The sequence below is a fragment of the Terrapene carolina genome, unplaced genomic scaffold (genome assembly GCF_002925995.2).
Source record: "Terrapene carolina triunguis isolate 2854851 unplaced genomic scaffold, T_m_triunguis-2.0 Scaffold558, whole genome shotgun sequence".
Classification (NCBI taxonomy): domain Eukaryota; kingdom Metazoa; phylum Chordata; order Testudines; family Emydidae; genus Terrapene; species Terrapene triunguis.
In genome coordinates, this window is record NW_020664909.1 from 8,130,182 (window position 1) to 8,157,790 (window position 27,609).

General features: G+C 43.5%; 1 protein-coding gene across 1 annotated transcript; it reads left to right on the plus strand.

The window, feature by feature from the left end:
* The first annotated feature begins 433 nt into the window (after positions 1-433).
* TAGLN3 (transgelin 3) lies at positions 434-11,979 on the plus strand. The gene is made up of 5 exons (XM_024200362.1): positions 434-452; positions 926-1,107; positions 1,982-2,156; positions 8,557-8,659; positions 11,514-11,979. The coding sequence occupies exons 1-5, from the start codon at positions 434-436 to the stop codon at positions 11,653-11,655; spliced, it is 621 nt and encodes a 206-aa protein (XP_024056130.1). The 3' UTR covers positions 11,656-11,979.
* Positions 11,980-27,609: the final 15,630 nt, after the last annotated feature.

A 27,609-nucleotide genomic window follows, 5' to 3' on the forward strand; every position in this document is an offset into this window, starting at 1 on the left:
TTATCACCCCTAATTATACCCTTGTTAGTACTTTACTTCCCAGCCTGTGTTTTGGTTTTGTTCTTTCACCCTCCAATGATGATAGCACACAGGATGCAGAGCAGGGAGAAAAATACTCTCCACATTTTCCAATATCTATTGGTTCCTATTACATTTGGATAATGAAATGATACCTCCTATAAGTATTTTTAATTATAGGGAGCTCAGTTATTCTGATGCTGGGTTCAGTGGACAAACCTAAGTAAAGTAGACCTGGCTCAGGAAAGTGAACAAAACAGAGCAGGGGAAGTTGGCACTTAAGCAGACTGCAGATTGGATACCTCCTTGGCTATGCTGAGTAGGCAGGCCTTTTAATGGCTCTTAGCAACGCCCCTGCTTTGACCCTCCTCATATGTGAGGAAAATCAAATCAATACACTGTTCTTCAAATCAGGATGCAGCAGCAGCAGCAGGGTATCGCAGCAGTCTTCATCTCTTCTTAAATTTCTCAGTGCTTTTCCATTCGATGGTCTCTGGATTTCTAAACCTCACACCCCAATTGCACCTCTCAAAGGATCTCTTGAGTTCCCATGTATAGTCTTCTTGTTATTAGCAAGTATTATGTAGGCAAATTTAAAGTACTTCTGGATTTGCTGGCAGTGATGACACTGATCTGAAACTCTATTAGAATCTCTTTGTTGCTAGAGCAGAAATCTCACTGGCAGTCTATTTTAATTTAAACTGTCATTTGATTTTTGCTGTTGTTTGGCTGTGGAAAAATGATTTTTTTTTTAATTTTTGCCCTTTCAAAACAATTAAAGCCAATGCTTGCTTTTGTTTTGATTTTTGGTAGTCGATCAGCATTGACGTATAAATTGGGCTGGTGTATATACTTAAATCCGTGTTATCAGAATCCTATAAATAAACAATTGGTATTTTTGTTCCAGAGATGGCTAACAGAGGACCGAGCTATGGTTTAAGCCGAGAAGTGCAGGAAAAGATTGAACAGAAATATGACGTGGAATTAGAGAACAAGCTAGTGGACTGGATTATTATACAGAGTGGTGAAAAGATAGAGCATCCACCTCCTGGAAGGCAAAATTTTCAGAAATGGCTAATGGATGGAACAGTAAGTGTTGATCTAATTTCATATAAGCATTATTTATATGTGTACAATGAATCTTAGTCTATTAACATCTATACCCTAACTGTATTTTCATCTGCATTGGCCTGAGGTCATGGGTTATTTTCAAGTATATACTAGTATTGACTGTACTATTACTGGTTTCCTTCTGATCAGGAAATTTTTGCTATTTCAGAATAATTTTTCTGCCAGTGTATTGGGATATGTCTGTTAGGTTTGACTCATTTCTTCACTATAATTTCTCATAGAGTAACAAGAGACTTGCTTTTACAATCAGGTTTGTACTTTTCTGCTAAGAAAATAAAAGTGTTGCTATTTGAGCGTGTAATACACACAGACTTTGGTGCATTTGATTATGTCCTAGTGTTTTCTCCTTGGGAATAATTCTAGAGCTATTATGTTGTATTCAATTGGTTTAATAAATAAACACGCAAATGCTGCTGTTTGCACTGGGCAGTAAGACTTGGCTACTGGCTAATTATTGAATCTCTGCCAATGGTGCTTTAACAATATTTCAATTGATAGTGCTTTGTTTTCCTTTTTTCTCCCACTACTGTCAATTGTTACATAACCTCTAGTAAATGATTGTTTTATTTCTTGCAGTAGATCAGTGCATATTTGATCAGGTTATCGGTCTCATTTAAGAAAACCTTTAATGGCACTTTAATACACTCAGATTGATACCAGTGGTGGTTTTCTATCTTTTTTTTATTTTTTTTTAAAGAAATGATTTATCTGAGAGATTCTATCCATGTCGCGCTTCACACAGCATAATCCAACGCACAGAAATTACCTTCTGCTTTAGTGATCTGGAACTAATTGATTTTTTTAAACTTCTGTTTCTATTTTTATCTCTTAGCTGTTGTGCAAGTTAATAAACAGTTTACATCCAAAGGGAAAAGAACCCATTCCAAAGATCTCTGAATCAAAAATGGCTTTCAAGCAGATGGAACAAATTTCTCAATTCTTAAAAGCTGCTGAAATCTATGGAGTAAGAACAACAGATATTTTCCAGACAGTGGATTTATGGGAAGGTAAAAATAATAATGATATTGAAAATGAGCTCACAGTCTTCATTCTGCTCTGCTTTGATCTCCACTAACGGTGCATTTTTGTCTAAGGAAAAAATCTCTAATGTAATTATCTTTTGCTTCTGTTTGCTTTACCTCATTACCATTCTCTTCTGGTGGTGCACTATCTCCTCCGAGGGATTCATATTACCCTAAGGACATAATGGAATCTTTTCAAGTTAATGTGTTACCCAAAAGCCATCACTGTGACAGGCATAAATGTAATAAAACAAATGTTTCCCCATGCCGCTTATTTCCAAGCAAACAGCCCCTAATAACAAATATGAAAAACTCTATTTTCCTATGACAAACCTTTATTGACTGTTTCAAATTAAAAGTGAGGCTTAAATTTTAGCTGTAAAATTGAGTCACAAAAATCACTACCCCAAACAGGGAAATATATACATGGACTTTTCAGTCTGTGTGAAGTCTTTTATATTAATCATGACTAGCTAAAAACAAAAATCACAGTTGACATATTGGAGGGTTAGGTTTCCAGAGTTGTCAGCCCAACGTTTTTCACCAGCATTAAAATCTCTTTAAAAAGATCACCATGGAAACATTCAGCTAAAACCTGAGAACGCCCCCGTGAGTTTGCAATAGCTCAGGTCTGTGACGATTTATGCCAGTCCACATAGGAACTAGAAGTGGTCTATATTATTTTCCCATGAACCTAAGGTTCTTTTTCTGCCTTTTTACCTCCTATGTGGTGATCCATCACTTTCTAGTGCTCCTGCCATGTGCTCTGGGGCCTCGCTAACGCCACATGGTAGAGCATAGTGCAAGGGCTCAGAGTAGAGATGGTCTCAGCGTCGGTGAAGACAGGAGTTGAGATTTAGGGGGAGGGGGCCAAAGGGAGCTACAGAGGGAACAAAACAATGGATGGGGGAAATGATCTGTTGTAGACGGTCACTCACTGGAATAAGGGAGGAGGCTGCATGGAGGACACGACTGCTGGGTTGTTCCTTACAGTTTGTTCTCCGGTGTTTTGTCTAATCTAGGGTATATCTTCATTGCACAGTTCACCTGGGCTCTTACCCACGTTTTAGCCCAATCTCTCCCCTACACACACAAAAGCCGGGATTGGATGCACACATCCTGGGATTGGATGTGCTTTGAGGCTCCGCCAGGGGTAGTGTGGGTTAGAGCCTGAGCTCTGCTTTCACTCAGACTGGAACCCACCCACTTTGCAGTGAGGATGCAGACAAAATCACTTGCATGCTGATAATCCTCCACTGCCTTCCCACAATCCCTCCCCCCCCCCCCCGCCCATGCTCCCAAACGACAGATAAATTCTCATGCAATTGACACAATTGACTGGGAAAGAATCCTAGAGCGTCTCAGCACAGCAAACCATGGGATATGCCCCACAACACGTACAGGCGAGAGTGGACACAGGGCGACACAAAAATGTAGGTATGGCTTTGCTCTGGGAATGCTCAAACCTGGGCTAGGCTAAGCCAGGTGCTCAGACTCAGGTGCCGGTCACCTGGGTTAACTGTGCATCGAGGATGTACTCATTTTAAATGACTGAAGTAAATGACCTTCCTCTTGCCCTGGAAAAAGATTCCACAGTCTAGTAAGCAAGGGAAGTTTATTGTGTGTATTCTTGCTCAATCTGTTTTCAGTATTAGCCCACTTCGGATGTTGTTTTGGCAGCATTTCGTGTCCAGTAGTGAGTTAACTCTATGCACATAAAATTGGACCATCTTGGTTTTTACTAAGAAAAGGACTTCAGTTGTAGGGAATAGTTCAGAAAGATAATCAATCTCCCCTCTCTTTGCTTTTCTTTTCTTTTGCACTAATTACTTTCTCCCAAGATTTTGGTTATTTATTTATTTATTTATTTATTTTATTTTATTTTATTTCATGCATGACAATGTGGATTTAGCTGTGTTGGATGAAGCCAAACCTAGCGTGGGCAGGTACAACGCAAGCCTTCCTCATGCAGCAATTGCAGCCATCTCAACCCTCTTCTGCAGCCTCCCTGTTCCTGTCCTAGCACCCTCATAGTTCTTCCAGTGCATCTTAGGCGTGAAATGAAACGCCCATTGTTGTCCCAGTCTTGGTCCCTACATAATTTCTCCCCCTTCGCCATAGTTGGGACTTCAGTCACCCCTGTTGTTTCACTGTTGAGGCTCTTGATTGGGAAGAGTTAGAAAATTGAAATTCAGCGGAGGGCGGGAGGGCGTGTGTGTGTATGTATGTATGTATGTATGTATGTAGTCTAACATTCACTTCCTATTTGTATCCCCTCACATACCAGAAAAGATTCCCAGGTTGTCCTCTGCAATAGGAGTGTGAACCCTATTGTCTGTTGGGAGGGCTCTATGCTCTGAGTTGTCTAAACTAAAGACACAGGCGGATGGCCAGATAAACAGCCCCTTTTGCCATTAACATTTTCCCAACAGCTTTTGCTGCAAGGCTCTTGGTAACCAAGAGCCAAAAATACCCCTCCCCCCTCCCCACACACACTACTTGGTAGGCTGTCTCAAACACAGTAAACCAGCCGGCACCCGTCTTCACCACTGTGGCTCCTTCACCCAGGGCTGCTTCAAGCAAGGTGAAGCCTTGCTTTCCCGCTAGTACTTTTCTTACTTGCATGTGTTGGGCCAGGAAGCTTTTCTGCACTATGTTCCCAAACATCCTGATTAACCTACGTGCTCCCTTTCAGTGCATTCCCCTAGTATATCTCTGGGTAGCTTAAATCAGTAATAAGCCAATCTCAAAGAGTTCAGAGATGCAGCTTTGGATCTTTATTTACATTTTTGAGGACTCAGGTTCAGTGATCCCCTCCAAAATAGTCCCTCTCTCCCTGAGGTTGATCCCACAGGTCCCATAGAAACACTTGGCGTGAAGGCCCAGGGACCTCTGGATAGGTTTGTCTCAAGGAGAATGGACTCCTTCCAACAGCTCCTCTTCAGGACAAATTAGAGGCCCTCCTCCTAGCACTGGTAGTGCCCAGCTTTTCTGCTAGGCCAGGCTGTCCCATAGATATCAGCGAGCATTGCACAAGGGCATTTCAGGTTGAGAAGAAAAGGCAGCCGGGGCGTAGAAAAGATGCTGCCAGTGGTATTTATCATGGTTCAGGAAAGGCAAAAGAAGGTGGGGGGAGACAGGTAAGACCCCGTTGTGGAGTCTCAAGTGTGGTGTGGGGCCTAAGAGAGATCTTTAACTAAACTTTTCTGCATCTTAAAGTCTTGAGTTGTTGAGTTTGGCTTGAGGGAAGGTTGAGAATGCAGAATGACTTGCATTTTGGGTGTGATCAGGTCTTATTTTGACTTGTTTTTCCATCCCAAATATACATCTTCCCACATCTTTCTTCACTATGATGCTCCAGTCTGACTGTCAGATGGCAAGAGATGCCCATCATTCCTCTGTGGTGTGGCCTCCTGCTTTCATCCTTCTCAGCCTTTCCTAAACTATTTGTATCCTTTTGTATTTGCCCTCTTTCCACAGTGATGTTCAGTCTCCACACAGAATTACAGTCTTCGCTCGCATCCCCTGTGTTTTCCATCAGGCTTCACACACTCGTCGGGGAGGTAGCTCAGAGCCCAGTCTTTGCTGCTGCTTTGTTTCATTATGTGATAATCATCCCTAACTCCATCTGTTTCTCCAGTGTCGCTTCTCCTACTCCCCACTGCCAGTTAAGGCACAGCTTTGGTGGCAGCCTGCTGAAGCGGAATGCTAGATGCAGGGAGGCTACAGATGGCTCAGGCAGGCTCATCATGACGTTTTGCTACCGGTCTTTTGTTTTCAAAATTGCCATCATCATCCAGCTCATTCAGTTTCAGCTCTTCTTCCCATCCCAGGTCCTCTGCTCCAACCACTGTGGTGCTTGCTCTAGGGGAGGTGTCACATGGGCAACATTATACTTAGCAGCTGCTACGGCATATGGTACATCTGCTCCCTTAGGGGGCCCATAATGCTAAAACCTCACTCCATGCTCTCTGTGTGCGTATGTTATATCAGCCTCTCAGACTGCCCTATATTAACCAAGGAGCAAAGTTGCTTCAGTTTGTGGTTAAGGTAGTCACTGGCTGGCAATTATTTTATGAGAAAATTAGCCCTTGTGAATAAAATTCCTGGAACCCTGCACGGATACAAAAACTTGAATCCGCATCCGATCTGCATCTGCAATAATTAACTTGTATCCGACCCGCGATCTGCACTGCACCTTTTATATATATCCGCGTCTGCACCCGCACCAGCATCCTATCTTATTGTTAGAGCCCTGTGCGGATACAAACATTTGAATCCACATAAGAACAGCCATACTTGGTCAGATCAATGGTCCATCTATCTCAGTATCCTATCTCCCGACAGTGGCAATGCCAGGTGCTTCAGAGGGAGTGAACGGAAAAGGCAATCATTGAGTGATCCATCCCCTGTCACTCACTCCCAGCTTCTGGCATCAAATCCTTAATGCACAAAAATAGTGAACAATACAACCTCATCTGCAAATGCAGATATCTGTGGATTTGCAGGACTTTAAAAATTCAAATCAACTTAAATGGGCAATATTATGGGAAATTTCAACACAGTTGGAAGCTGCTAAATATGTTGAGTTTAGGAACCTTACGCATCACAAACAGTCCAAGTGCTTTGTGTCTGAAGGTTTGTGTACATCATATCCCTTAATTTAATCTGTGTGTTGCCAGGGAAATGTAGAATATAAATGTGTAAAACAGGAGGCTTGACTTCCCAGACACACAGTCTGCCTTGGAATGGCTTCCTTAGCAGTGGTTGGTTGGAAATAGGTATAGTTTAGCAATCTTTTTTCATCATATCTATTACAAAACATCATGTATCTAGCATCATACATTTTCAGGTGTAGATTAAACCATACATTCCCCATTCTGAAGAGCTTACAATCAAAGACAGACAAGGCCTAACGTTGTCATTCAGGAAAGAGGCTGTAGGGAAGAACTGGGGCAGAGAAGAAGGTAGGAAGGAATCATAATAGAAATGGGATGTGAGGAGGAGAAAAGAGAGGACACACGGGGAAAGATTTTTCAATGTGGGTAAATCTGCTATATGATGTCTGTGATTTTTTTTAAATGAAATGAAAAAAGGTTTTTTGTTTTATTTTTTTTTCACAGCATTTTTCATTTTTTAGAGGGACGGGGGCAGAACTTTAAAATGCTGACTAAAAGGGAAAACTGTTTGTTGACGAACCATTTTTTTGTTAAAAAATGTGTTGATGAAAAAACATCAAGCAGCTGGAATGCTGAGCTCTGTTGAAAAAACTGGCCTTTGATTTGGTGCCTAAGTAGGTGCCTGAGCGCTCTTGAAAATCTGGCCCTTGGTGGACAGGGAGTGGGAGGCTGTGCCAGGTGCAGGGGAGTCATGGGAGAAAGTGGGAACATGACAGAGATGAAGGGGGAGAACTAAGTCAAGAATAACACTGGGAGTAGGACAGCGAGGAAGATGAAGGAAGGTAGATAGACATGAGGTGACACAGAGTTATGAAAGTGAAAACAAGGAGCATAAATTTGATAGCACAATATAAGGAGCTGTTAAAGGGATTCGCAGAATTAGTGGATGGGTACTTGGGCAAAAATTGGTGAGAATTAAGGGCATAGTAGCTCCTAAGGGATTGGAATATGCTCTTTTAGCAGAGGGTTCTTGCCCAGAAATCACCAGGCTCTTCAGAAAGCTGAGTAAGCATCATTATCCCCATTTTACAGTTGGGGAAACGGAGGCTTTTTTACACAGTGCATTAGTCTGCACCAGAAGGGTGTGAACTATAGTGTGTACTAATGTGTCACATGCTAACTGGTGCTATGATAATAAACATTGTAATAATAGAGCACAATGCAGTTGTCAATGCCATTGTGTCTGCTAGGCACATGTCTATTATTGAATGGTTCCTGATTTCTTACTCACAACTTTTTGTATTAAGTGATATCTCAGAAGTTCCTGCACCCAGCTAATGTTTCTGTGCTTGAGCAATCTCCCTTGAAGCAGGGATGGGTTTGTATAATGGAACCTGCCTCTTAAAGGCACACAGAGCTTTAAACTCTTATCTGTTACTCTGAAAGCTCTCTCTCTACATGCTCCCTCCTGAACTACTGTATCAAAATAAATATGGGACTGGGAGCCAGGCACTCCTGAATGCTAATCTTTGCTTTATACTCCTCTCATGGTCTTCAACAAATCAGTCAACATCGCTGCCTCAGTTTCACCATCTGTAAAACAGGGATAATTATGCTCACCAGTGGCATTGAAGGGTTTAATTAATATGTTGGATGGAAACCTCTGTGAAGATGCTAAATGATGGTGGGAAAACAGTGTTGCTGTCCTGAGATCATCTACTTCATATACAGATTTTTTAAATGATTTTCAATGTCTGGCTTTTTAGGGAAGGACATGGCTGCCGTGCAGAGAACTCTAATGTCTTTAGGCAGCTTGGCTGTCACCAAGGACGATGGATGTTACAGAGGGGATCCCTCCTGGTTTCACAGGTGAAGTGCCAAGCAAAACCTCCCACAGCTAAGTGCTGTTGGATGGTGGTAATACTGTCTGCCTTTAAGCACCAAATGGATTTAGGAAACTAACTGGGGACTGAACAGTCTTCCCAATATGTCCTGGAAATTTTTCACAGTCCTGAGTTAGGTATCTAGGTCCTCTTAAGTTTTAGGAGTAGACCAGGTCTCAGACTAGTTCTTAATTGAATTAAGCTGAAGTGAATAAAGCCTGGTTTAACCTGAAATAAGAGGGTCCACATAGGGATTTGCACAGATTTAAAAACTCATTTAAGTTAAACTGGTTAAACTTTCATATGTAGACAAAGGGATAGATATTCAAGGTCTGATTTTCGCTCACTCTGCTGTGCTGATAATTCCTTAGAAGTCAATGGGCCTGATTCTTTATTGCCTTGCACTTTGTATAGTCATTTATGTCAGTGCAAAATAGGAGTAAAATGCTACCAGGTCAGCATGGTGGCTTTTTACACTCAGTTTGCACTGGAGTGAAGTGCAAGGTAATGAAGAATCAGGCCTAATGGAGCTGAACGAAAGTAAAACCTTGGTGACAGCATAAGCAGCCTCTCATATATTCCTCATATTTCAATCAAGCACCCTGAATGAAAAGCAGCACTAGATCTTGCTATCCATCTGACCACTTAATGCCAAACGCAGCACACCTAGCCCATGGAAGTGCATATGATGGTAGGAATAATGCTAAACAATATAAACTGTAGCTGTACTCAGCTGTTATTAACATGCCTGGATCCCCTTTGATGTCTTCTATCTCATTCACAGTTTTGCCTGTCTTTATTAATAATCACATTTCAGCTTTCTGTAGCCAATGAACAAACTATCCAGAGATACCTGCCTGACATGATTAATAAAAGAGGAATCAAAATAAAAGGTGGAATTGGTTCCCATGGTTTTAATTAAAATAAAACAAGGAGCAAATGAATCTCTGATAGAATTAAGTGCTGGGAAAATTTATAAAAATAGGGAGGGGAGAAATCCACTCTAGAAGGCATTGTAGATAGTTAGCTTGCCTTTCTTTCTGGAAAAGAAATCGAGAGAAAATGAAAATATGGCTGCTTTTTCAATAGGTCTAGGCTAGGCTTGCCTCCCTCCTAGAAGAGCAATGTTTTGTGGGAAGAGAGTCCATTGTCTGATTTCTGTTAATTGTTAACTAAGTGATAGGAGGGTGCCCAGAGTCTATGGCAGGAACTCATGAGCCCATTTATAATTGTAAATAAATGAAAACGAACAATGGCCATCCATCCTGAAAAATCACAGGACATGGCTGATTTTTACCTAGATCTTTTCCACCTTTCTGCAAGGTTCTGTGGCCTGCACTGTGCAGGAGGTCAGTAAGACTAGATGATCACAATGGTCCCTTCTGACCTTAAAGTAGGGTGACCAGATGTCCCGATTTTATAGGGACAGTCCTGATTTTTGGGTCTTTTTCTTATATAGGCTCCTATTCCCCCCAACCCCCTGTCCCGATTTTTCATACTTGCTGTCTGGTCACCCTACCTTAAAGTCGATGAGTCTTGTGGGAAATTGGGGCTGCCTCCTGCAATATGCCTAGCACCATGAGCTAAATCCAGCCAAACAGTTGATCATGTACATACAAGCATTGCGGGTCATAGTGCTCAGCCCCTTCAAGGATCCAGCCCTTGGAGAGCCCTGAACTGATTCTAAACACTGCAGCCTCCTGGCGGAGGATTTTGATATGACAGTGTGCTTGTGGTTGTGGTCATACATTAAAATAGGATGATGCAACATTGTAGGGTGAATAGAAGCAGGTGGGTTCCCTGCCTGGGTGAGATCATGGTTTTGCTTGTGAAGGCCAGCCTCAATTTGTGACATTGTTCTGTCTTCCGTGGCCTATATGGCTCTATGTCAGCTAGTATCATTTCAAGCCCTTTCTGTCCCTTTTTTTAATGACTTTTTCCCCCCAGTTACATAAGCGAGGAACCCATCTAAGCTGACTGCATATTTAAATTACCCACAACCTGAGATCTAACAGCAGAGCCTAAGCCTTAATGCCTTTGTCATAACGGCCGCTGTTGGGAGAGACAGACATCTTTGGGTTCCACTGAAATACATTCACCTAAAGTGCTTTGGGGGCAGGGGAAGGCTAAAAGACAGGGACTGTCATTACCGCAAGGGTTTGTCTAGTGGGAATGGGGAATCGGGACTCCTGGGTTCTAGTCCTTAGAGCTGCCATTAACTCATTCTGTGAACTTCAGCCAATCACTTAATTTCTCTGTCACAGTTGCCCTATCTCTAAAATAGGTATAAGTGCTGCATTCAAAGTAATGGAGCCAAATTTTGCTGTCACTTACGTGGGTATAACTCAGGAATAGCTCCATTGACTTACATGGAATGACTTCCAATTTACACTGGAGCTGTAGCTGGATACCAAAGTGTGTTCCATCACAGAAACCGGCTCACTGATCATCCCCTGTGGCCAGGACACTGTTGCTAGTTGCTTCTGGATGCCATAGCCTTACACAACTTAACCTTCTCATGACTGTGTCATACATCATAATACAAGTATTTTACCTCCCAGGGTGTTGTGGGTATCAGCATATTTGTACGCACTTGGGGAGTCTAGAATGAAAGGTGCAAAGTGTTGTTATGGCCTTGGCTGGCATGTACATCACGGTGTGCAATGCAAAAAAGCAGTTAGGCTGCCAGTGTTGTGTAGCCCATGGGATGCTGAAATAAAGAATAAAGTATTGCAGTGCAGAGAGAACACTTGTGAAGCGTCAATTTCAGAGCCCTGAAGCCTTTTAAAATCATGTGGGCATAATCGGATTGATCCTACATTGCTTTTGTGTCTGGACAGGAAAGCACAGCAGAATCGGCGAGGGTTTTCAGAAGAGCAGCTTCGTCGGGGACAGAATGTCATAGGCCTTCAGATGGGTAGCAACAAAGGTGCATCGCAGTCCGGCATGACAGGCTATGGGATGCCAAGGCAGATTATGTAAATGGCTGTCTGTCTGTCGAGAACACGCATTCGATGGCATGATCTGATTACAAACACATAGCTAGCTCCCTTTCAGCCGAAAACATGGTTTTTAATAGTTTGCCCTTTTTAGGATTTTTTTTTCTTTCAGCTGCAACTTTTTGACTAAGAACATGGATGTGTTTTGCGTGCCAATTCACCCCGCGCACTGCTGCCCCCTACTGTTCACTTCTGAACTATGCAAAGACTCTGGTTTTCTGTATTTATTTATTTGCGAATTGTTACCTTCGGCATTTGTGTCTTACAAAACTCAATCTTGTATCTCAACAAGTAACCTCATCCTTCAGATCAGTGACAATATTGTTTAATCTTCTAAAAATAAAGACATTTAAAAAAATCCATTTAGACTGAATCTTTAAAGCCCACAACTCCCAACACAAGTTGCCTGTGGAGTGAGGTTACATGAACCCCTCTGCCATGTGTAGCACATTGGTGCCAGGAACCCCCAGGAGAGAGCTGGGTAGTTGACCAGCTCCTCTATCTCTTCCCAGTGCAACATGCAGTAAGTGCTTGCTGGAAACTGCATGTGCACAGAATGGCATTCCCCACAATACTGCTGCTGCATCTGTGACCCTGCTTCTCCATGTCCAAGTTACTTCTGAAGCTTCAACCAGGGGTGTACTCGAAGCTAGAGCCAAATTCAGCTCCTGAAGTAAGGTGGTGGGATTGCAATGGAGCTGCACAAGGGCTGAATTTTGGCTTGTAATGTCAATGGTCTGACAAATGCTAGAAGTCTGTTGTGAATTGAATTCTTTCCCACACCTCTCCAGTGACAAAACCAATTAGTTCCAGTTAATGGAATGCACTGAGGGTCCAAGATAGGTGTACCTTAGAGTAGTAAGTAACTAATACCTTCCTTTGATAGAGAAGGAAACAGAAGCAGGGGACTTGCTTGTGGGCACATGTGAGTTGATGATGATTTAGTGGATTAGACATGGTACTGGTCTCTAATCTTGAGGGAGACTGGCTCCATCAGGGACACAGGACAAGTCTCTCAACTGCTCTGTGCTTCAGTTTCCTCCTCTATAAAATGAGCAAATGAGATTTTCCTGTCTCCATAAGGGTGTCGCAACTAAGGCCTAACTAACTAATGCTGGTAAAGTGCTTTATTATTCTTGATTTGAATATTACAGCAGCATCAGGAGGCCTTGAGAGAGATGAGGGCCCTATTGTGCTGGATGGTGTGTGTGTACTTTGTGTGTATAGAGTGTGAGCAACATACATGAGAACTGAGTCCAGGCTCAACCTATTTATAATGACAATGGAAAGGAAATGCACCCCACAGAAATTCAATGTAAAGTTCAGTCAGCTCAATTAAAGAGATGTCAAAGGGCAATTAAGAAAACATAAACTTGCTTTAAATAACAAATAATGAAGGTGACCCACATGATAGACTTTGCTCATTAGTGTAATCAGAGCCTGCAGCGCTGCACGCTCGCTCGCAGCGCTGCAAGCTATTCCCCTCGGAGAGGTGGAGTACATACAGCGCTGCGAGAGCTCTCTCGCAGCGCTGGCGGTGCGACTACACTCGCGCTTCACAGCGCTGCCACGGCAGCGCTCGAGTGTAGCCAAGGCCAGAGTGTTAACAATAAGACAGTCCTGCTCACTACCTTTGTGTTCGTTGCTCACTGTGTATTTTCACTGGTTGTTTTCAAAAGCCTAGTACTTAATCATGAGTCAATGACAATTGTGAATGTCTTGTACTGCAATGGAGATGGTGGCATCCAGGGAGGAAGGGTGCCCAGAGCCCACAAAGGGACTGAGGCATTGCAATGCCTAACTTTTAGGTGCCTAGAAAATCAGTGGAACAACACAGTGATCCACAAAGCCCGAGTGTGGGCACCTGGACTCCCTATACAATGCAGGGGGAGAGATAGGTGCCTAAGAATGTGATCTGCTAGGCAGGGTGATGCAGACAAGAAGGGTATGTGTTAGGCTCCACCCCTCTCAGGAAGCTGGGGGCCTAAATCCAGGCTCCAGGAAGGTGCTTATCTTTGCTTGACATCCACAGCTAGGAACCTTTTTAGTCATGCAGCTTAGATGCCTAAGTCAGGGGAGGGGACTTTGAACCCAGGGTCTCCCATTTCATAGGTGGGTGCAATAACAACCAGGCGAGAGAGTTAGTCTCACTCATATGCTCTTGCCCACTGTCTGTTTAAATATTTGTATACATTGGGAATGCTTCAACAGGAGAGATTGAGGGAAAGCCCATAGCCTAGTGGTTAGGGCACTTTTCTGAGATAGAGGAGACCCCCCGTTCAAATCCCTTCTCCCCATTGGAGGGGGAGGAGGAGAATGGAACCTGGATCTCTTACATCCTAGGTGAGTGCTCTTACCACTGGGCTAAAAGTTACAGGGTGGGTACCATCACCACCAACTGGATTGTGAATGGTACGTGACCTGGTGGGCATGCTCTGAGCATGCCTACCTGATTGGGCCCCACAGGAAAGATAGATGGGCGAATGCTTACCTAGCTTGTGGCTCACATGAGAGCTTCTTTGTGATAGAGCTGTCTGGGTGCCTAGAGGGAAGTGTTATACACATGCCCAGAGACAGAAACGTAGGCACCTAAGGAATTTTACAGTGAAAATGTAGGTGCCGAGTGAGCTTAGGCTCCTGTAGGGTTAGATGGTAGCTGTGTGTGTGTGTGGGTGTGTGTGCAGGAGGGGTTGTGGATCACAGGGGTGCTTAAAACTGGGATTTATGTACCTAAATACAGGTTTTAGTTGCCTAAGTGCCTTTGTGGATCTGAGCCAATGATTTTGATAAGGCCCATATTGGAGAGTTGGTAGATCAGGATTTTATTCCCATCTCTGCAATTGATTCTCTTTGACCTTGGCCACATTGTTTTCTTTCTCTGCCTCAGTTTCCCCATATGTACAGGAATACTTATCTCACTGAGGTAGCATTAACTCATTAATGTTTATGAGTAGCTTCAATACTACAATGACATACATGCCAGAAATAACTAATAACCAGTAGGTACATTTAGCATTTAGAAACTGAGAGGGGAAGTACCGAAGCCTGCCAGAAATGCTGTCATATGTCCTGGGTCCCTGCTACTCTATAAAGTAAAAGAGGACCCAGGTACATCTTATTCAAAGGATTGCATGCCAGACTAAGGGAAGTGTCCAGAGGACTAACAGCTGTTTACAAATATAGAAACATAGGTAGAGGGGTGTGTGTGTGTGTGTGTGTGTGTGTGTGTGTACACTCACACGCATGTTCTGTCAGTCAGTGACAGGATAGCTGGCCTTTTAAGGGAGTCAAGGCCCAATCTACCTATGTTGGGCTTCTTGAAGGGGAACAAATCTATTTTGGCCAACCTGTAAGCAATTAACTGTCAACCAGCCACCTAGGCAATTAACTGGCTAATGAGCCCCTGGGATCGATGCAAGGTTACCAGAGTTCAGTTGGAGGGTAATGCTTCTAGAAGGACTTGCTCCCAGTGATAGAGAAAATAGGGTCTAGCTGCAGAGAAGCTGGGTGAGGCCTACTGAGACCCAAAGCATCACTAAGCTCCCGGAGTAGAGCTGTGAACTCTCTATCTGAGGAGTGTGAGTCTGTTTTGCATGATAACCCAGCTCTGAGAGGACAGCCAGCAGCTTTTGAACGAGGGAGAGGATGCCTGTTGGCATTAGCCTCAGGGCCAGAAGAAGGTTTGGAGTTGGGGGTCTAGCAAGGAGGGGTTTTTTACTCTGTAAAAGGAGTTAATAAAAGAGACCCCCCCACAAAGTAGGGATTCTATTCTCAGTCCCCAGGTGTGAGTAAATCATTGCAAGACTGAAAGAGGGCAGCTGGCCTGCAAGGTCATACTGTGCCCCAAGGGGATGTGCTCAAGGATGCTATCCTGCCCCACTAAATGCAAACACTAGCACTCACCGTATAACTAAACTGTTAAGGAAAATGATTGTATCTGCTCCATCAAGATTGTCCTGAGTTGGGATCTGTGTCTGAGACTGAAGGTCACCAAATTTAGCGAGGGGGGGAGTGCAGAGTGTTGGTTGTGGCACATGTCTTGTGCACAGTATGCTTTTAATCAATGCTTTCCAACCTAACAAAGCTCGCTAAGTTACATAAATAACACCTTACATGGTTTAAAAAACCAAGTATGAAAAGCAAAAAAGAGAACCCAATGCCTGTCTCAACTTCTGGGGAAATGCCATCCATTGATCACCCTCAGGCTAGACAAAAAAACAACTATCTGATTTTCTTTAAATTTCCCTACACTCATCCCTGAAAAACTCACTGCCCAGCTGTTACTAAGCCTGAGGAATAGCAGACCAAGAGGTAATGTGGGGAGGGGGAGTTATTACCCACTTAACAGGGGGTGTAGAGGGAGGAATGGGCTCCGCCAGAGAGAGATTTCTGAGCTCTCACTTTGTGGTTTTTCTGTGACACACGCAGTTGTGACCTTAAAATGAAGATCTAATGCTGCTTCAGAGCAGCAGAAATAAATGAGTCTGTCGTCCTAATGGATTTATACATGGTATTAGAGACACGGTGACCTTTATCTCTAATGAAATCTATATTGAATGGTTCTCTTTAGGAGAAATGTTACTCATCTATTCTGCCCCTGTAAATCCTATCAACAAGGATCCATAACAGGGGCCTGCCCATACAAAGCTCGCTGCAGGGTAGGGGCCTAAGTCTATACTGTGCTCGGAGCCACAATGGGGCCCTGAGGCTGAGAGTGGCCTCTGAGAGCTATTCTAATACAAGCAAATAATATGAGGTGTTACCAGTAACACAGGTCAGTGGCATGGGGGAGGCCTTTTCACAGAGCAGAGAATGTGAGGCTCCTTCCCATTGGGTAGTGGTATTCAGTCAAGATTGTGTAGCAGAGAGAAGTTCTCTCTCCATCGGGTGCAGATGCATCCCTGTGTTTTGATACTAAAATCCCTTATGCCAGGCCTACCTGAGGGAAGAGATTGTGGGGAAGTGAAGGCTCAGAAGCTCTTAAACTGACATGAGACTAAAATGGAAAGGAGCGTTTGGCGAAAGACCTGTGACCATTCACTGATGGAGAGCCCAGGCCCAGCTGCCCAAACCTTGGAAGAAGTCAGACATTTGACACCCCAGTAGCAAAAGGAGATAAGAAGAGTTGAGCTGGGCACCTCCCCACTGTTCTTGCCACAGTACGTTACATGCACGGTCTTCTGTCTTTATTCATGGGTTCTAGCCCACGAAAGCTTATAAATTTGTTAGTCTCCTCATTGTTTTTGTCTTTATTCTGTGCTTTCACTTCTTACCAAGGTCTAGGAAGAGAGGAACATGTATCCCAGTGACTCGTTTCAGTGGCAAGTTTTCAAATAGGTGTCACCAGTAACCAACATTTCTTACTTCACCTCTTGTTGTTTAATGCCCAGGATGATGATATAATCCTGGCTGAATGAGAGGAAGAGTGGCTCAAGAGTTTGAGTGCTAGCTTGGCTTGTGACAGACCCATGTTCAATTCCCTGCTCTGCTGCAGAATTCCGCTGTGACTTTAAGCAAGCCAGTCCAGCCCCTCACAGGTATTTAGGCACCTAACTCCCTGTGACTTCAGTGGAAATTGAGGAGCTGGGCCTTAGCCTTGCTGTACCTCAATTCCCTATCTGTACAATGGGGATAAGCGTACTTCCCAACGGGGGATTGTGAGGTTAAATGTGTTAATGATGGTGAGGTGCACACATACTGTGATGATGGGGCCATGAACATATCTCAGAGAGAGGGCAATGCATCTGATCCAAGGAAAAATAAATAGGTTTCGTACTAGTTTAGAAGAAAGTTAAGGGGAAATCAAGAAAACTGATAGTAATGTGTGGTGCCTCTGTGTAGTATGTCTACATGGCAAACCAACCAGTGAGGCTCAGGCTACAGTGCTAAAGATAGCTGCGCAGACATTTGGGTGTGGGCTCTAAAACCCACCCAACTCCCTGGGCTTCAGATTCCGAGCTGCAGCCCAATCCTCCATGTCTACGTGGCTCTTTGTAGCATCACAGCATGAGACCCATGAGCCCAAGTTTCTTGACCCAGGCTCTGAGACTTGCTGCTGCAGGGTTTGACTTGCCATATTGTCCTACCCTTGTTGCTCCCTGAGGAGGAGACACCCCTCCCCCTGACCTGCCAGTCCTCAAAAAGAGGCTATGCTGAAGCAGCCAGTGGCATGGTGATGGTTGTGGTACTAAATCTAGAGTTTTCAGTGCCTTGCCTGGGAGAGTCTCCTGTGATGAGGCAATTGGGTGCAGCTGAAACTAATTAGGCTTATCCTTGTACACCTTGAAATGCTGTGGGGGTGGGTATGTACAGATTGTTTTGTAGGCATTAGGCATTTGAGAGTAGAATGTGGCCAGAGACTTAATTCTACTTTTAGTTGAACAAAAATTTCTCAAGCATTTAGAAACATGAGGGAGAATTCATTTTGTGGAAGGGGTGGTTAACCTGGGTCTACAGTGAACTTTCTGTTATGGGCATGATATTTGGAACTGTACCTTTAAGTGGCTTAGTTTCCTAGATAGGAAGTCTGGGGGTGAGGGGTGCTGCAGAAGCCCATATTCTGCTAGACAGAGGTAGTTGGGGATCTGCATCACTGAGTATGGAGGATCTCTGGGCTCATAGTGATTACTGACCACCACAGTGTGGAACATGGCTGTGCCAGGCAGTGTATCTGTAGATCCCATGAAATATAGTACATCTATTCAGTGGCTAGGACTTGTTTCCCTTAACAGGCATTGTACTGTGTTGAAATTAATCAGCCAGATGCTCTGGGAGATGACAGTGAGTAACTTAATGCCTGCTCAGAGAGTGTGTCTGCATGTTATTGTAAGCAGTTAATTGCTTCATGTTTCTTATATTAAATAGGGGATTTGGAATTGGAACCCACTTTTCACTTTGCCTGGCTTGCATGATATGTGTCTAGTAGGGTATGAAATGCATTGGGCTAGCAGTGCAATAGTCCTGGGTGTGTTTACACATGGATGTCTGTTTTCAGTGGGAATGAGGGTGCAGAGAACACTTAAAAGTAGCCATAAGCATTACTTCATTTGGTGTTTCCTGGCGCAGTCCTTACTACTGAGGAGCTTGCTTGATGGTGATGGGCGACTCCAACTCTGAGCAGTGTTCTTGTTGCTCAGGGTAAAACTCTTAAGAGCTGAAATTTATGAAATAACAGGGTGCAGAGACTCTGCAGCTGTTTTAGGGGTCACTGGGAGTCTGAGTTCAGCACTTTGTAAGGTTAGGGCCTGAAATGCTAGATGTAGATGGTATCGCAGCTATCAGAAGTGCATATGGTTGGAGAGGATGAGTGGCTTTAAGGAACAAGTTTGCAGGACCTATGCTATTTGGAATCATAGTTTCAGACTCCAATAAATTTAACTCACTCACATGATGAAAGGCACTTTTCTCTATGGGATTTTCAGAGAGACTTTGAAATTAAGGGTTTGTCTCTTTTGCCTCAACCCATTCCTCCTCCCTACCCCCCCAAAAAATAATCCTGTTGCACATTTTGCAAAAGTAATACTTAGGACTAAGTGTCTGTGGCCAAAAACATCTTGTTCTCCAACTCTGTGACCTGGGCTGGCTTGCAGCTGTTCCTTACGTCAGATGTAGCTGTGTTACAGTATGGAATGGACAATATAGAGTATATGAAATGCTTTGGGCTAAGAGATGCCCCATAAATGTAAAATACACAATGCTTTAGACTAGGTGTATGTGGAATCATAACTGTAACTACCATCAATTTCCTGTGAATAAACAGTAGTCATATGAATTAAAGAAATCATTGAAGTAGGCTTTTATGCTAATAGATTCTGAGCCCTTATTGTTACCAAATGATTCCCAATAAGTGGCATGATCACATCCTTTATTGTAATGTACAGTCTTTTGAATATTTTCCTGGAGTGTGAGGACTGAAAACAAAATGATCAACTCTGGTTGAACATGTTCATTACTTATGCTTTCCAAAGAGCAATCATCAAACCAGTCATGCTGGAAATCAGCTCTTTAAAAATATAATGAATTTCATTTTTAGATGCATGATCTATTTTTTAAGCATGAATTCTGAATTACAGCCGTCCCTCTACTATGATGTAAAATCACTGTTGTGGACAGCATGTGTGTATCATTTTAATGGTAGAACATGTTCTGTATTTGAAATGGCATTCTCTGTGATGGGTCCCTTAAGAATTTTTGTTAGATGCAGATAAATAGGCCCAGGGTGTATTTAACTGAAGTGATGGTGCTGGTGTCCTTCTGCCAGGTATAAGCCGCCATTGGTTTCAAAGTATGGAAGAATGAGATTTCATTGCTCTGAGTATTGTTTGGTTTTAGTAAGACCGTGTACTGGCTTTATGAAATGAACTGCTAAGCCAATCAAATCTGCAAAACTGAATTTTTATTTCTAAATGTACCAGTAGTTAATATTTTCTGGAAGTAACAGCTTTATTTTCAGTAGGTCTGCACTAAGAAAATGATGCAATACCCTGTTTATGACTTCTGTTTAAAAGCTCAATCTGGGCTTCAGACATAAATACTGTATTTTAAGCTTAAAACCAATAGGAATGTTCTAAAACGTATTTTAAAAATCAATAAAATTCCTTGAAGTGTTAGTTTGTTATAGTTGAGAACCCAGAAGCAATGCAATCTATAAACACAAGTGAAACTGCTTAGGTTACTTTTACTGACAGGGCTAAATGAAATGCACAAGATAAACACTTTGTGTAGGTAATGGTAAATCAACTGGATTATCTGTTCACAGCCAACAGTTTATGATTTAGAGAATGCTCTATAACAGGGGTCGGCAACCTCTGGCACGCGGCTCGCTAGGGTAAGCACCCTGGCGGGCCGGGCCAGTTTGTTTACCTGCCGCGTCGGCAGGTTCGGCCGATCGCGGCTCCCACTGGCCGCAGTTCGCCGTCCCAGGCCAATGGGGGCTGCGGGAATCGGCGCAGGCGAGGGATGTGCTGGCCGCGACTTCCTGCCACCCCCATTGGCCTGGGACGGCGAACCGTGGCCAGTGGGAGCCGCGATCGGCCGAACCTGCCGACGCGGCAGGTAAACAAACTGGCCCGGCTTGCCAGGGTGCTTACCTGGGCGAGCCGCGTGCCAGAATGTTGCCAACCCCTGCTCTATAATGATGCCTAAGCTACAGTTTCTAGATTTATTGTTCAGTTTCTGAACAAAATTGGGCACAAGATCCATGTGAAAAGTGGAAAAACGCAAGTTTTTCCAATAACTAAAGCCAGCTATTTTAAGTAGTTAAATAATTATTTTAGGTTAGCTTTATCCTAAACTATGAAGGCCGAGGTCGAATACAAAAATGATACATACATACAAATAGGATTAATAGATTCAGTAGATCATAATCTTTACAGAGATACGTTACATGGCATATGTAGCATAAAACACATTCTAGTTATGTTATATAAGCATATTTCCATAAAGCCTTATGGGTGGCACCGTCACAAACGTACATAACGTGTGAAAAGTACAGAACTGACTACTTCCCCTCCCACTCTTTTTACACTTCCCCAGACCTAGGTCCTACTTTCTCCTGTATGGGTGTGAAACACTGACAATCAAAAATTGCCTCTGATCACCCTGCTTACCTCACAAGAAGGTGCTGGTGGTGGTTGGGGGAAGAGTGGCTACCATAGGTAAGTTGGCCAAAACTCTATCTAGGCCTGCTCTCTACCTACTTCTTTCCAGGTGGGGTTCATATTTTTATGGATTATAAAGACAGAAGGGACTACTGTGATCTTCGAGTCTGACCTACTGCATAACACAGGCCATAAAATTTACCTGAATTAATTACTCTTTGAACTAGAGCATATACATATGTTTCTAAAAACCATCCAATCTTGATTTTAAAGATTCCCAGTAATGGAGTATCCACCACAGCCCTTGCAACGCTGTTAAAAAATTGTGCCTTATTTCTAGTCTGAATTTGTTGAGCTTCAGCTTCTAGCCATTGGGTCTTGTTCCACCTTTCTCTGCTAGACTGACTTTTCCTGTATTAACAGATTTCTGTTCTCCATGTAGGTACATAGGCCTACATGGAATATCCACAAAGGAATTTAGGCTCCTACCTTCCATTTACTTGAAACTCACTTGTGGATTTGGGCCTTATAGGCTGATCAATTCCCCAATAACCTTTTCTCTGATTGAGCTCCTTGAGTCATCTATTTAGTTTTATCGGTATGAGGCATGTTTTCCAATCCTTTAATCATTCTCATGGGTCTTCTCTGAACCTTCTCCAATTTATCAACCTCCTTCTTGAACGGTGGACACTGACTCTGGTGTATATATGTGGTTCACAGCACATTCCTGAGGGAAGCAGATGGCAGGCTGTGTGGCCTCTCCTTCATACCCTGACAGCAGAAAACGAAATTGAAGAGTTCTTCCCTGCCATGGAAGCTGAGTGAAATAACTGTAGAGCACTTGGATGGTAACATCAGGAGGCTGAAACTTGTGTAGGGGAGGAGAAAGTTTGGGGCGTTCTGTATAAAGTCTCCTTAATCTATTCCTGAGTCCAAGCTGGCAGAGCTGTTGCTTTGGTTTATCCTTATGTGATTTCACCATTCATTCAGGGAAGTCCTATGGCTGGTGTTGTCCTATGGCAGGTGGTCAGACTAGATTACTGTGGTCCCTTCTGGCCTTGGAACCTATGAGTAAGTGCTCCAAAGATCTTGCCAAAGTCTTTAAGCTGAAACAATGAAGCAAGGACCTGATATTTCTAAAGTGGAAACAAGCTCCCTTCTATATAAGATTTTATACTGTACCCATCACCCTAATACGAGCACACAAAGAAAACAAAAGGAAGAAGGTGGGGTTGAAGGAAAAGGCAATTCAGAGTTTACTGGGGGCCTGTTGGTCGACAGAGTTGGACAGGGACTTAATCAAGGCAGAACTTGCAATGGAGTGGTTTCCTTCCAGGCATATTATAGCAACTTCACATTCACTCTGGTGAAAGAGTCAAATTCCAGAGAAACTGCAGGGTGGCACAAAGGTATTTACAGTTTGGTCAGGACACTGATGTTGTGCATGCTCTGATACCTGTGGGAAATGCCCTGGGATCTTTTATAAGTAAGGCCCTACTTGAATTGCAGGATAATTGTCAAATAATTGCAGCTGAGTTGTGGACAAGATGTGGAAAAGTAACAATGGACCATTATTATTTGTGGTAATTTGGAAAAGCTGATAGCAGGAGCCCCACCATGTGTGGCGCTGATGGCAGGGGTATCCCACTGTCAAAACTGTGGTGGAAACCTAGTATTGCAGGATCGGCAATATCATGAATTTATTAGGGTCTTATTTGGAACCTCATTTCTGACAAGTGGTGGACGTGTGAGCAGAATAGTGCCTCTCAACACCAGTTTGGGGTATTGATTTACCAGGAAGGAGGTCACCTACAATAAATCACTGAAACCCACATCCTGTAGCTTATGGATGTTCTTGGCATGTCTCCTATTGAAGTTCCAACCAGGCCTGACCCTGACCTTTCTAAATTTGTGCAATTGAGTAGAAAGAACTTAAGCTTGTATGTCAGCACATCTTCACCAGCTGAAAGACTAGAAAGGCTTTGCTGGGCAGTATGAATAGCATCTTATAGGGGACTTCTCAAAAGCATTCACATTCTTCTTGTGAAGTGAATGAGAATTTTATCATTGACTTCACTGAGGTGGTGTCATGGCAACGCTGAGCTCCTTGGAAAATCCCACTCTTACGTTCTGGAAAGTGCAGCAAATCCCATAGCAAGGTGTGACGGGGTGTGACTCACCTCTGCAGCACCTCCTGCTGGCTGTCTGGGGAATTAGCACTGCGCCCTCTTCCAGCGGTGTGTCACCTCTGTTCCTGGACCCACGTCACTCCCAAGACCGTGGCGTCTTCTTCGGTGACACTGCCCTCCGGCTGTGCCACACTCTGTTCTCCCCCTTTCAGGGGAACCTGCAGTCTACTGTCTAGCCACCTCCTTCAGTGGTAAATTGCAGCCTACGGTCTAGCCACTTCCTTCAGTGGCTCCAGCACCCTCTTTGCCCTTGTATCAGGGCCTCAGTCTGCAGATCTAAGTGGCCTGCCAGGAGCTGCCTTTAGCTCTCTGGGTCTTTGCATGCAGCACTGCTTGGTCCAGGGTGCTTGCTGTCCTCTGCCTGCAAGGCAGCCAGTCTTCCTCCCTTTTCAAGCTCCAGAGCTGCTCCAGGCAGCCCTTCTTATATCGGCCAGCCTGGCCCTGATTGGCTGCTCCTATAAGCCCTTCTGTGATTGACTGCCTCCTGCACAGCCTCCCTAGGGCTGCTTTTAACCCCTTTTCTGCCAGTATGGGGAAGACACCCATCACACAGGGGTGTAATGTTGTGACTACACCAGGATACAGATGAACTCTCAAACCCTGTACAGCATTGGTTCTCAAAGCCGGTTCGCTGCTTGTTCAGGGAAAGCCCCTGGCAGGCCAGGCCGGTTTGTTACCTGCCGCGTCTGCAGGTTCGGCCGATCGCGGCTCCCACTGGCTGCAGTTCGCTGCTCCAGGCCAATGGGGGCTGCGGGAAGCGGTGCGGGCCGAGGGATGTGCTGGCCGCCACTTCCCGCAGCCCCCGTGGGAGCCACGATCGGCCAAACCTGTGGACGTGGCAGGTAAACAAACCGGCCCGGCCCGCCAGGGGCTTTCCCTGAACAAGCGGCGGACCGGCTTTGAGAACCACTGCTGTACAGGACCGAATTTTGCTTTCTTTATGTCCAATCATTTTCGCTCAAGTTATTGCTTGCTTTGCTGCACCTAGTCAATTGAAAATATGTAACTTCATATGAGTAACAGAAATCAAGAATAAAATCAGCTGGTGGGTGCAATAAGAGGCAAGTGATGCATAAATATTAACTGATTAACTCTGTCCTTGGAATGTCACAAGGAGATGAATGGGCACTTCATTGGGAGATGTGCTCACTTACCCTTTCTGCATTAATTGAAAATGATGGGATACAAACAACCAAACTGTGTTTTAAGTCTGTGCAAGCAGAGCTAAATTTCTCTATTAGCATGCAGGGAAACTGCAGTGCAAGTCGGCCACTTTATTTCAGACTGTGTGTTCTGTTGACTATTGGCGTAGCGTCTGGATCTTTTTGACAAGGGATCGATAGCTTTTCATTCCGGATGCCAATTGTCAAGACGGTGTTGTCTATCAGAATATATTTTGTTTCATCAAAGGTCTTTGGGAAGAAGTCAAGCACCTTACTAAGTAAGAAAAGTGACAAGTTAACTAAGCGCTTAAGTGGAAGAGAAGGAGATTCTTTTATTTTGAGGCTACCATACAACTACTGGATTTAACAGTAACATTGAAAATAAGCTGTATAGTTTTCATACAAGGTGTAGAATTTAATTAGAATACTTCATAATATTTCCAGGAGGTAGGGGAGATTGGAAGTCAGAAAAAAAAACAATATTGGTACACCTTTTGACTTGGCCTTATTTAGTTTCACTTGCAACTTTAGTTGACTGTCTTTACCTCAAAAATAAAACAAGTGGTTCTTTTGTCACAATTCTTGAAGCTTGTAAAATACACACAGGAAGAGGTGTGTCCAAAATACTGAAAACATTGACAATGTATCATTGATCTGCGGGACTCACTCTTCAATATATTGTTTATATTCTAGTAGCTCCTGGAGGTGCGGATCAGGAGTTCAACAGGCTAGGAATTGTACAAACACATTGTAAGAGATGGCTTCTTCCCTGAAGGGCTTAAAATATCTAAAATAGCCAGGGGTGAAAGTAACTTAAATGACTTACTGGTATGCAGGGCAGCCGGAGCCCTGGGCAAGGCGGAAGGGGCGGGGCTGGGGCCAAAATCCCACAGCCAGCCCTTCAGCACTGCCCGGCCTGTGCTGCCTGGGGCTTCGGCGGCGATTTAAAGGGCCTGGAGCTCTGGCCAAAGGTGCGGTGGCAGCAGTGACAGCCAGGAGCCCCGGGCCCTTAAAATCGCTGCTGGAGCCCCAGGGCAGCTGCCCCCTTTGCCCCCCCACCTCCCCCATCAACGGTACAGCCAGTATGGTCGGCACTTTCTTACCGGTGCACCTTACCAGACCGTACTGGCTTAGTTTCACCTCTGAAAACAGTCTTAATTGGGTTTTATCTTCATCCTTCCTGTTGTTTGCAGTAATAAGCCATACGTTTTTTCTAGGCTACCTAGGCATAATTGAGGCCAAGAGTTTACGTTTTCAATTTACATGGGTGAAAGCAGCTGTGGTTCTGTTAAGCTGAAAACTAACAGAAAGGAAACACAACATTTCTGCTTCAGGGTATAAGCCAATCCCTATCAGACAGATGTGGGAAGAAACTTACTTTTAGGTACATTGTACACTTTCTTCTGAATCATCTAGTACTGGTTACTTCCCAAAACAGTATACTGGATAAGACAGATTTAGTCTGATCCACTGTCACTTTCTATGGAACTCTTTTCTGCAAGACTGTTGTTAGAAAGTCTGTCAAATTCTTAGCTCTTCCTTACCCATCCAGTGCTGGGGTACCTGTCTTTTTAATAGAGCTAAGTGAATAATTGCCCCTCTTTTGTGTTTGTTTTGGGGAGGCTGAACTGAAGAATCGGGCAAAAAAAATCAGTTTGCTTCAAACCAAAACGACTTTTTTTCTTTCTTTCTTACTGTCACCACATTTTATCAGCTTTTTATTTCAGATTTGTGCCATTCCCTTCCCCCCCTCCCAATCCCCCACATTTTTCGTTTTCTTAAAAAAAACCCCCAAAACCTAAAACCCCTAATTTTTTCAAGTGAGCAGCTGTTTAAAAAGGACTGAAATGAATGGTTTAAACTTTTTTTTTTTTTTTAAATATTTATTTTCTTTGGCAATTTGACCAGGGTTTGCAAATAGCTTTTGCCAAATTTTACTTTTTCATGGAAAACATTAATAGAGATTTATCTTTGAAGAAGATTTAAGGAATCTCTAAATGTTATCACAAGTAGTGAGTTTCTTTAGTACATTTATAACATCATTGGACGTTATACCTTACTCACAGGAGGCATTGATATAATTCACCATTTATAAACACAGATAGCTGTTGTAGATATAGTATTGGATGTGAAGGAGATTATAGTTTTGTAAAGAAGGCTATAAAATATTTCCGTACTAAGAGAAAATGGGATGGTACTTGTGACAAATGGGAATTTTTGTAACTTTTTTATAAATCCTGTGTATGCCTCAGTTTCTCCCTATATTTTGCATTACTTCCTGGTGGTGGTGGTGGAGAAGGGATTAAGTTTGCTCTCAGGGCAAACTAAAAGGTGTGTGTGTGTGTGTGTGTGTGTGTGTGTGTGTGTCACCTAGCTGTCTGAGTGGACTGAATTGGTCATCAACCAAAAAAAACCACAACAACCCAATAAAAAACTGTCCGTGGCCAAGGTCAACCTATATCAGTGGAAAATACGAGAAGATGATGGAAAGCCCAATGATCAGGACATTGACACCTGGTAACCAGTGATCCAGAGGGAGGAAGATTTCCCTGATTCTTAGCAGGGAAGGTAAGCTGAGATACCAGGAACAAAGGACTTCGAGGAGTGAGGTGCGGGGATAAGAGTTGGTTTCTGGAAGAAGCTTAGTGAGACCTTTCCTTAGTCACTTCCCGGAAGAGAGAGAAGTCAGAGAGAGAGAGAGTGGGACAGAGCCTGAAATGGATTTCACTATAGCTTGGCTTGTGAATGGTTCTGGGTTGACCTGAGTGGGCTATGCTTTAATCTTCATTTCTCTGTGGTAACCTAAGGACTTCCAGTGCTGTGTTCTAGTTGACTAGTAAACTCTACTGTTTGGAAAACACTGCCTGAGTGTCACTATAAATATATATAAAATATATATTTAAAAAATTATCCCTGAAGAGACTTTTAAAAATCCCAATTCTTAGCCTGCTCTATTTAACAATATAAAATACTTGAGGCTTACTTG

What these genes read in the sequence shown, in the direction of transcription:
- TAGLN3 (XM_024200362.1), top strand. An exon ending in AATGGCTAATGGATGGAACA is followed by an intron (nt 1,108 to 1,981) that starts GTAAGTGTTGAT and finishes TTTATCTCTTAG; the next exon opens with CTGTTGTGCAAGTTAATAAA. An exon ending in GATCCCTCCTGGTTTCACAG is followed by an intron (nt 8,660 to 11,513) that starts GTGAAGTGCCAA and finishes GTGTCTGGACAG; the next exon opens with GAAAGCACAGCAGAATCGGC.